The 11,485-nt window shown below is 47.6% G+C and overlaps 1 protein-coding gene across 1 annotated transcript; it reads right to left on the bottom strand.

Annotated features, from left to right (window-relative positions):
• Nucleotides 1–7,546: 7,546 nt before the first annotated feature.
• On the bottom strand, nucleotides 7,547–8,822 carry EDB93DRAFT_1257124 (uncharacterized protein; the record flags this gene model as incomplete). Its single annotated transcript, XM_041454062.1, has 5 exons — nucleotides 7,547–8,013; nucleotides 8,065–8,206; nucleotides 8,259–8,495; nucleotides 8,560–8,589; nucleotides 8,646–8,822. The coding sequence occupies 5 exons, from the start codon at nucleotides 8,820–8,822 to the stop codon at nucleotides 7,547–7,549; spliced, it is 1,053 nt and encodes a 350-aa protein (XP_041300946.1).
• Between the last annotated feature and the right edge of the window lie 2,663 nt (nucleotides 8,823–11,485).

Genomic DNA, 11,485 nt, shown 5'->3' with positions numbered 1-11,485 from the left:
TTTTCTCACTATATTCCCATTTTGACTAATTGTTTCCATTGCTAATTCTCGGCCTAGCGCTATGTGCGCAGCCGAGACCCTATTACCTATCTTGTGTACTATATTTAGCTTACTTGGCTCGCTACATCAGACCTGCGTGCCTAGCGGCACTTAGCCATCTTTACATATACTATCTCTTTACTCTATTTTTGAGGTTGATTTTTTGCCCACTTTCTGTGTGTCTCTAGATACTAAGAATTTTACTCGTTGTTTGCAAGTGACTGTCTAAAGTTGCATGCTTCGGTTCTCGGTCTCTGTCTTAGCATCAGCCAACCTTAGTTGGGGTGTTAACACTTGTCTCACCTCATCTTTCCCTTGCTTCTCTCGCTCGCTTGTCTCTCGCCTTCGCTCATGCACGCTACCTTCGCATTGCGCACCTCGAACTTCGCCTTTCACACTCGCATGTCATCGCGTGCATTCGCCTTCCGTACATCACATTGTATCCGCTTCGCGCGTTACTTAGCCCTAGTACTTCATTAGTTGTTTGGTGTCCCTCTTTTTTTTCAAAGAGAGGTTTCCTTTACTCAGTTAGCTGCCCTTGGGACGATGATTTCACTTGCGCCCAGGTCTATCTGTGTTTGCTTAGCTTAGCACCAACTTCCCCCACAGTTTAGATTCCTCATCTTTAACTGGAGCCCACCATGAGGGGCACTACTGCAACATCTGATAGAGTACTCAGACCCAACACGCATCAGTTATTTCATGCGGATATTATCGCGCAGATCAATGAAGCCATAGAAGAACTACCTGACAGTTCACTTTTTGCTACCATACCGCCTGCAGAAGAATCCGCTGTCGACGTGCCGCATCCAGGACTTTCGTTTTTCAGTGGCACAAACGAATGGCAACCTTTGCCTATCATGTCCTCACCCAAAGAATCAATCAAGGAAGAATCGCTCGATGATTTCGCATCCATAGATGTGCCTAGGGGTAACATCCCAAGAACCTTTCACAGCACACCTAAAGCGGAACAGAAAGCTAGATTCGCTGCACTAACACCTATAGATATGCTCGCGCCGCCATGCGAAGAAGAAGAAGAGTCAGATTTGCCCATCAAGCCCGAAACAGTTCAAGTCCTCAACCCGCCCATATCAATACTTAAGAGACGCGTAATTGGCACTCTCTCAAGTGTTTACATGCCGCAAACCACATACATCACACCCGCACCAGTACCTGCACCCACAATTGCCCCCATCGCCCCGCAAGTCACAATGACCACACCTTATTGCATGCCTATTCATGGCACTGACCGCGCGCCGAAATTTGACGGTACCACCACTAACCTCCTTGATTTTATAGATGCATATGAGGAACATGTTGATCAGGCCGGTCTCGCCGGTCTTGATCGCATCAAGCAGATCATCCGCTACATCACACCCGCCGACAAAGAACTTTGGGCATGTCTGCCCAAAGTGAAGGTCAGCGACTACGACACGTTTATAAGTGAAGTAAAGGTAATGTACCCCGGCTGTGAAGATAATCGTTGCTACACAGTCAATGACCTTAACGCAGTCGCGCGAAAGTATGCTGTGATGCCAATGCCATCCGTCAATGAGTTGAGCTTGGACTGTTGCAATTTCTGCAAGATAATGCAGCCGCTTTTAGACAAGGACAGAGTAGGCTCGGTGGAATGTGATCACATATTCTTAGAAGGATTGCCTAGCAATGTGCAGATGCAAATGTGCACTCGCCTACTGATTAAGTTTCCAGACCATCATCATGAGGACCCTTACCCATGGAAGAATGTCTATGACATGGCAATATTCTTATTACCAGCTACGGCGCCCGCCTTGCCTGCACCCATCACCAACGTGCAAGTCGCAGTGCCATTAGTGAGTCTACTCCCCATGGTCGCATCGACACCAGCGTAACAGCCCGCGCAAGGTTTGGTGACCGAGCGCGAATATCAGTGCCTGTGCACTACTCAAGTGATGGATGGTTGCATGTTCTGCAGCAACCTTGATCATTTCATCACGCATTGTCTGGAGCACAAAAAATACCTCGACGCAGGGAAGTGTAAGTTGGATGAGAACTATAAGCTCATCATCCCTAATGGTAATCACGTTGTCGGACGCAAACAGCTATTGAAGGATCACATAGATCATATGATCGAAAGTGAGAAGAGCGTGGACGCCAGCAGCACTCACGTAGGTTTATGGTACCGTGCGCCAGCCGAGGTAGAATGCATTTTGGATGTCGATCCATCCACGTTTGTACACACGATCGTTGAGTCCGAGTCTGAGAAAGACGAGGACAAGCACAAACTCAAGTGCGCTACCCAAGCCCTAGCATACACGAAGGCAAAGGTAGAGCAGAAACGCGGAGCAAAAGCTAACATGAAGGAAAAGAACATCCGCTTCGACGGCATTGCTATCCCTAGCGAAATGCAATCGCAACCAGGTCCGGCATTGTGCCAGCCGACAGTTGAGGAGGAAATTGTCTCCCTGGCAATTCAAGCAATGTCCAGTAAAGGCAAGGAGGTAGCCAAAATACCTATAGTAGTACCACCCATGCTGATTGTGAGCGCACAAACATCATCATCATCTTCTGTGAAAAAGACCACTAACATCTCGCCCCCCCCAGTAGCAGCAGCAGCAGCAGTGTTGGCAACACCCACGCCTTTGGGCACCTATCGTTTAACCTGTCCGCTCGAGGACAAAGGCACCGAAAAGTGCATTACTGACCAGATCCTAGATGTCGCTATCAGCATTCCTGTGCGCAATGTCTTAGCTGTTTCGCCTGACGTTTGGAAAAACCTCCGCAACATGTCGACCAATCGATGGGTCACTGTTGCGACAGTCTCAGTCAACGAGCTATTGAGCCACCCCATTTCGCATCATTGGATGCACAAGTATGAAGACGTGCATTCGCATAGCGATGACAGACACATTGTTGTGGATCACTTTGCGCCACTGAGGTGTATTCGTGCAACTACCGTAGGCGGCCAGACACTTACCTGCATCCTCGATCAAGGCATGGAAGTCATCGTAATGCCAAGGGAAGTTTGGCAATCACTCGGAGTTGGTCTGCGGTCAGATCACTGCATGCGCATGGAGTCGGTAAATACTTCGTGCAATTCAATGCTCGGTGTCATCGAAAATATCCTGCTCGATTTCGGAGGAGGTCCCATGTACTTCCAAGTTCAGGTAACGGAGCACACAAACTTTGAGGTTCTGCTCGGCTGCCTGTTTTTCACTCTCACTTCTTGTCACATGTTCGACCTCCCTAGTGGAGCGCAGGACATTTTATTAACAGATCTAAATATGCACAAAGAAATGCACATCCCGACCCTCCCTTGGGTCAGGAACTGCCAAGTTGTGGTACACGGCGCGCCTTGCAGCGAAGCTACGCATACGCATACGCACTCACATGTTAACGTTGCCGAGGCCGAGGGTCAGGATTTTTAAGTATCAATGATCCGCAGCATACGCGGGGAGACACTATAGAGTGTTCGTGCTCCTCGCTTTGTCCATCACACTCGTTTTCTTCTTCACATATCACTAATGTTTTATTGCTCGCGTCGCGCCTATCGCGTGACAATAACCACTCTCATTCGCTCTCAAGGAGCAATATCGCTACATCACATTCATTAATTTTGTCATCATCTCTCGTTCCCATCTCTATTTCGCACTCTCGTTTCTCAGCAAGTGTGCGTGGATAAGTTGACTTTCGATCCTGCGAATTGGCTACTCCGCATGCATGAACTCATGTTCACTTGGGAAGCATCCGAGTGTGGCTGCCTTGATGGAAGGTACTTCCTGCCATACAAGATCCCGACAGTTCCGCACACGCCATGGTCGCAGCGCAATATTCCAGTTCTGCCATCAACCATAGATGAAGTCATGCACATCATTAAAGAGAAAATCGCGTCAGGCGTATATGAGCCTTTGACAGCCGCATATCGCTTGCGATGGTTTTGCATAGTCAAGAAAGATGGCAAATTGCTACGCCTCATTCACGACCTGCAGCCGCTCAACATGGTGACAATTCGCAATGTGTCGGTACCCCCATTCATTGAACACCTCGCAGAATCCTTTGTGGGTTATGTGATATATGGTATGATGGATTTGTATTCCGGATATGACCAGCGCACGCTCCATGAAGAGTTGCGCAACCTTACTACGTTTGGCACGCCTTTAGGCCCACATAGGTTGACCACCTTACCACAGGGTCATACTAACACTGCGCAAATCTTCCAGGGTGATGTAGCCTTTATTCTACAGGATGAGATTCCGAAGCACACACTTCTGTTCATTGACAATATCGCAGTCAAATCCGTCGAGACACGATATGAACTCACGGACAGTACTTATGAGACCATACCCGAAAATCCTGGCATGCATTGCTTCATCTGGGAACACTTAACTGTCATGCATCGCATTTTGCAGTGGCTCAAAAATGTCAGTGTTACAGTTAGCGCAACAAAATTCGTTCTCGCCGCGCCAAGCACAGTCATCATCGGGCATAAGTGTACCTTTGAGGGTCACGTACCCGAAGACACTAAAGTCCAGAAGATACGAGATTGGCCAGAGCCTACTAATCAATCGCAAGTCTGCAGTTTCTTGGGAACCTGCAGCATTCTTTGCATTTTCATCCACGATTTTGCACGCAAAGCATGCCCGCTAACTAACCTCACCAGGAAAGATGTTCCATTCGTCTTTGGACCTGAAGAATGTGAATCGTATCAGATGCTCAAGGACTCAGTATTAGAGTCTCCTGCTCTTCGCTGCCTTGATTATGAGAGTGAGCACAAAGTCATCCTCACCGTTGACACGTCCAACATCGCTATTGGGTTCATTCTGCTGCAAGTAGGCATGGATGGCAAGCGATATGCTAATCGTTTTGGCAGCATAGTGTTGAACGAGGTGGAAAACCGATACTCGCAAGTGAAGCTAGAGCTCTACAGACTCTTTTGCGCAGTTTGCATATTCATTTTCGGAGTCAAGAATCTCACTGTCAAAGTCGATGTGAAATATATCAAAGGTATGATCAATAATCCAGATTTGCAACCTAACACGACCATCAATCGATGGATCGTGGGCATTCTATTATTTTCATTCAAACTCATTCATGTTTCCGCGATCAAGCACAAAGGTGTCGACGGTCTCTCAAGGAGGCCGCTCGCCAACGAGGATCCTCTCGAGGAGGACAATGACCATGAAGATTGGATAGATCACACATACTCATTCGGAGTCGCAATACTAAATGATAGAACACAATGCATCGCGAGCAGTTGCGCGGAACTCATCCACCATGCGCATCAGAACGTGCATACATCTTTTGACTCACGTGCATGAGTACATCGTGTCTTTTTAGATGTCGTGCTGGAAGAAGAACCAGAACCGATCATCCCTCGCTCAGAGGCTGTGCAAGCATTAGATGCATCGCTCGTCTTAACCAAAGAGTTTCTTATTTTGTGCAAAAGACCCGCTGACCTTTCAGATCATGAATTCGCAGTGTTCGTCAACTACGCCGCATGCTTCTTCGTCCTCAAGGGCAATCTCTGGCGAAGAGAACCCCACAGAAAACACCAGCTAGTAGCGCCATCACGCAAGCAATATCGCCTTCTTAAAGAAGCGCACGACAACCTCAGCCATAAAGGTGTATACACCACGCACGTGCAGTTGCTACTACACTTTCGGTGGCCGCACATCATCGAAGACATAAAGTGGTATGCGCGAACGTGCCACAATTGTCAGGTTCGCCAGATGCGAAAGTTGCATATTCTGCCAACAGTTCCAATACCAGGAGGTTTATTTCGCAAAGCGCATATCAACACGATGAAGATGCCCAGAGTGGGCGGATTTGAGTATCTTGTGCAAGTGCGCTGCGCGCTAACGTCATACCCTGAATGGTGCATGCTGCGCAAAGAGAATACCAAAATGCTAACTGCTTTCATTTTCGAAGAGCTTCTTTGCAGATGGGGTCCAATCACTGAGATCGTGACTGATAACAGCCCTGCGTACAGACTCACGGTAGATGAACTTGCGCGAAAGTACGGAATCCACCCAATTCACATTTTGCCGTATAACTCACAGGCAAACAGTATAGTTGAAAGACGACACCGGGATGTCTGGGAGGCCATCATCAAAAGTTGCGACGGTATCAAGTTGTTCATTCTGTCTTCTGGGCCGAGTGTGTTACTATTCATTGCGCAACGGGCCTATCACCCTATTTTATGGTTCATGGTGTCAAGCCTATATTTCCATTCAATTTAGCTGAAGCTACCTTTCTCACTCCCTTGCCGAGCTGAGGCACATTTACCACCGCTGACCTTATAGCATGGTGTGTGTGCCAATTGCAGAAACGCGAAGCCGATCTTGACACAATCAAAGATCAGGTCGTCAAAGCGCAATTCAAGTCTGTTCGTGATTTTGAGAAATGCTTTCGCGTGTCTATCAAGTTGTATAACTTTGAACCCGGCGCGCTAGTTCTTGTCCGCAACTCCAAAGTCAAGTATGAACTTAGCAAGAAAACCAAGCTGTGCTATCTCGGACCAATGATGGTCGTGTCATGCACGAAAGGAGGTTCTTATATGCTCACTGAGCTAGACAGCGCAATATTGAAGCTCCGCTTTGCTGTGTTTTGTGTGATACCATATTATCCGTGTCATGAAGATCATGTATCCGTCACAAAGATGATTGGAATAGATGACAAAAGTATAGACCATTTAGAGGCTAACGAAACTATAGAATCCAATGAAGACAAACCCGAGCGCGCAGAGGCTCGCTCATCGTGTACTCTCATATCTGCACCCCCGCATCCTCAAACTCTCGACACCCGCACTCGTACATATCATCCCGCAATCACAATAATAAAAACATTGCAAAAATAAAGAAAACACAAAAACAACAAAACACAGTCTTGCTAGAAGTATTTACTCTTAGTTTTACCCCAGGTTTCATCCGGTGATCTCAGTTTCTCTCTTGCATCTCGCATATAACCTGGGCATTCACTGAACATAACACAAACACAGACTCTATTATATTGTGCGCATCCCACGTAATACCCGAAACAGTATATACAGATAAGTTCTCCTAATCGACACACGCGCGCATAACCATCCACATAGACCTTCTATTTCAAATGCGCGAAGCCGCGCTGCGCACATTTTAGGTAGACTATACCCGATCACTATAATCACTCACAGCAGGAATAGACGCAGACAGTCGCATGAAGAAGACAAGTCGAGCGCGAAGCTTGTGCTATCATGCGTATATCGCTAATTATCCTTCCTTTTTATTCTAACTATACCACATTCGCTCACAAGTACTATTTCATCTGAATCCAGGCCCAATGGACTCTCTGGACATGGACATGGACTCGGACTAGGACTTGGGCGAAGATCATGCAGACTCATAATAGGCGCAACGCAAAACAACTATATTGTACAGCACGAAAGGAAAAAGTATAGTAGGCGCGATTTGTGCGCAAGCGGATCAGAGTATAGTACAGGTGCAAAGGTGGCACACAGAGAAAGAAAAGAAAAGGGTATAGTAAGAAATATCTACTTCCGCGGCTGCTCCTGCCCCACAACGAAGTCATCCATCTCCTGCCCCATCACCCTCCATTCATCTGAGAATGAGTAAAGCCGGTTGCTCATCGCGATGAGCTCTTGCTGCTGCTTGCGTGCCTGATAGTTCAGGTTGCACACGAAGCAGTCGTAATCATCCTGCGAACTGCGCAACTTCTCAACCTCCTTCTGCAGATGTTTGTTGTCGGCGTGAAGGCGCTTGTTGTCCGAATCATCGGCATGAATCCTCAAAGGCCCTGCGGCGGCGTGCATGGGCAAAGGCTTTACTGGCCTGGGCGCAGGGTGCACCTTCTTTGGTGCTTCCTGAACCTCCACCTCAGACTCGCCAGAGTCATCGGCATCATCGACTGTGGTCAGCTTGACCATCGGAATGTGCTCTTCAGCCACGTGAGGCACCTTGCGCAGCGCCACCGCAGTTTCAGATGCCTTGCGCTTGGTAGCTATCACAAAATGTTAGATCATTCAAAAACTAAAACAACGAGGACACTCACTGAAGTTGCACACTCGGTGTGAGCGTTCACAAGGCCTGCAGCACACATTCTTGCCCTGCGAGCACTTGACCCTGTGCTGCATGCAGTTCTCGCAGGGAGGGTCAAGCATCTTTGGCGCAGTCGACATACGCCCACCAGCTTTCTGTCAAAATAGTTAGTCAGACACGACAAAAAAAGAAGGAAAAGACACTCACAGGTTTACCTATGTCTGGGTTCTCCTCCCTCTCTTTTCCCTTCCCCTTCTCCTTCGCCGTGCGAGCTGCGCATGCCTCCGCCATAATCTTCTCCACCACCTCCTTCCACCCGCTCACCATTTTCCTCGCCACTCCGACCCACTTGTTGAGTTCCTGCAGAACCTCCTTCTCCTCATCGCCGATCGGAAGGAGCACCTCCGCTTCCAATGCGTTGTCCGTGCAGATACGCACATTAGCCTATAAAGATGAGTACACTCAATCAGTAAATAAGACAAGATGCAAAAAGATGCGTGCCACTCACCTCAAAGTGTGCCCACTCGCAGAGCCATGACTTGATATCCTCCAGATGCTCTTGGAGGAGCTCTGAGCGCGAGCCCAACAACACACCCACTGGAGCACATTCCAAATGCAGAGGATGCAGTTGCCAGCGGACTCGACAATGGGAGCAGGCTCAGGAATTTCCTGTGCTGGCTCCTCAGCCACCAGCGCAGCCTCGATAGGCGCCTCAGCCTCAGGCGAAGGCGAGTGAGGCGGGTCGAGCAAAGACAAATTGAAGTTGGTCATGGTAAAAAGTTTAGAATATCGCGGTTAAAGTGAAAGATGAGGAGAACAATATGTTGCCACGTAGTGCTCTTTTAAACGCACTAACCACAATTATGTCAGCATCTGTGCTAATTCCCAAGGTCACAAGGCCGATCGCTGGCACTTCGTTTTCGGAATATGGACTGCAATCACGTGACACCTCTCATTAAAATTTCTCTAATTCCATTCGCGTGAACGCACGCACGCTGACTGGGGACAGTCAGATTTTAAAGTCTCCCGCTGTTGTAGAGCCTCGCGTCTCCACAGGCACTTCCCTCGAATTCCCTACACACTCCAGCTCTAATCCCAAGGATACATCTTGCGCAGTAGCACTTCATATATTTTACTTTGCAGATTCTGTGCGCAGCCACTCGCACTTCGCACGCACTGTGCATCCGCGTTAGCATCATCCGCATACCCATCCATCTGTCCTCCCCATGTCCTTAGATGTCCATTGCTGCATTTTCTCACTATATTCCCATTTTGACTAATTGTTTCCATTGCTAATTCTCGGCCTAGCGCTATGTGCGCAGCCGAGACCCTATTACCTATCTTGTGTACTATATTTAGCTTACTTGGCTCGCTACATCAGACCTGCGTGCCTAGCGGCACTTAGCCATCTTTACATATACTATCTCTTTACTCTATTTTTGAGGTTGATTTTTTGCCCACTTTCTGTGTGTCTCTAGATACTAAGAATTTTACTCGTTGTTTGCAAGTGACTGTCTAAAGTTGCATGCTTCGGTTCTCGGTCTCTGTCTTAGCATCAGCCAACCTTAGTTGGGGTGTTAACACTTGTCTCACCTCATCTTTCCCTTGCTTCTCTCGCTCGCTTGTCTCTCGCCTTCGCTCATGCACGCTACCTTCGCATTGCGCACCTCGAACTTCGCCTTTCACACTCGCATGTCATCGCGTGCATTCGCCTTCCGTACATCACATTGTATCCGCTTCGCGCGTTACTTAGCCCTAGTACTTCATTAGTTGTTTGGTGTCCCTCTTTTTTTTCAAAGAGAGGTTTCCTTTACTCAGTTAGCTGCCCTTGGGACGATGATTTCACTTGCGCCCAGGTCTATCTGTGTTTGCTTAGCTTAGCACCAACTTCCCCCACAGTTTAGATTCCTCATCTTCACCGTGAGTGCCTGCATTTTGGTTTTGAGTTCCCCACGTACATGTGAAGTGTGCCTCGTCATCTGCACAACATATAACATCAATCAGGGTAGGAATATTACAAAGGGACTACTTACCATCTTGACCAGTGAAGGAGTGAGTTGAACCGTCAGGTCTGCTAAGTTAGATGCCTCGCGCCACACCTCCTTGGCCAGCTTCATCTCAACAATAAGTGTTTCAGAAGCATTGTGAGGAGGCACACAAAGTCCAATTGTTGGAGCTGCTAATTGCAGTTCATGGCATCACTACTCTAGTTTTGTCAGTTTTGTCAGTTGTAATTCAGGCAAGAATGATGGTGTACATGTAGGCGCCAGGCAATCTTAGAAGAAAATTTTACCATTGATGGTGGAGGGCGGTTTGACCATCGAAGGTGGCAGGCAATCTTGTGGGATCTTAGAAGAAAATTTTACCATCAATGGCGAGAGCTCAGGGCGAGGGCAGTGAAAAATGAAATGTTGCCTCAGTGGGTTGTGTTGGTGTGTGGGGTCATGTAGTGTTGTGTGTTGTGGCATCAACAGTACTAGTAAGTAGTTGCTGTAATGACAGCACTGGATGGATGAACCATGCCTCTACAAACCATACCTCACTGTGTATTCTGCAGCAAGGTAACAACAACACACGAAGGTCTCAAGAGACACATCACAGGACGTCCTGAATGTCAAAGGCAATGGGCATTAATGTTTGAAGACATTGAAGCAGATAATTTGGATGCACCTGATGATGGCCCAGACAGCCCACCGCCTATCAACTTTTCCCATGTTCACCCCCACCCGGACAGCAAAACTCGTTGTGTCACCATTGAAGAAGTTGAGGATGATGGCGGGACACAATTTGGGCATTATTTCGAACCTATACCAGATGCTGGATGGGCACTGCGTGAGGGAGAGACAAAATTTGAAGGATATAGGAGATATCAAGAGGAAGATGGCGAGGATTCATATTCTCCCTTTGAAGACATGTAAGTGCTCAAATGTGCGGTAAGGGGATCTCAAGATATATGACTCACTAGGGAAGAGTGAGATTTGGCCCAATGGCTCATTAAAAATGTTGGTCAGACACGGACTGAGGAGTTTTTGAAGTTACCAATAGTATGTTGAAAGCATCGACTGAACTCACAATGTTGATACCATGACTAGACACAAAACCATACAAAACTCTCATTTCATAACAACCGCTCATTCTTGCAGAAGATTGACGAACTTTCACATGGACTAGGATGGAGTTGCAGGAAGATTACTGTGCGTGGTAACCTTGAAGATGAGAATGGAGCACCATTGCAAGAAGAGCTCGAACTTTGGAGCCATGATCCTGTAGAGTGTGTCAAAGAGCTTATCAGCAACCCTTTCTTCAAGGAAGATATGGCCTACTCACCTGCCAGAGCATATGCAGACTGCACAGGGCAACATAGAGTGATTGACGAGATGTGGACAGCTAACTGGTGGGGCGAGACTCAAGTAAGACTGTTTGAGAGAGAACAA

This window comes from Suillus bovinus, assembly GCF_016758785.1.
Source record: "Suillus bovinus strain UH-Sbo-P2 chromosome Unknown EDB93scaffold_156, whole genome shotgun sequence".
Taxonomy (NCBI): Eukaryota; Fungi; Basidiomycota; class Agaricomycetes; order Boletales; family Suillaceae; genus Suillus; species Suillus bovinus.
This window is presented reverse-complemented; position numbering and strand designations above follow the sequence as displayed.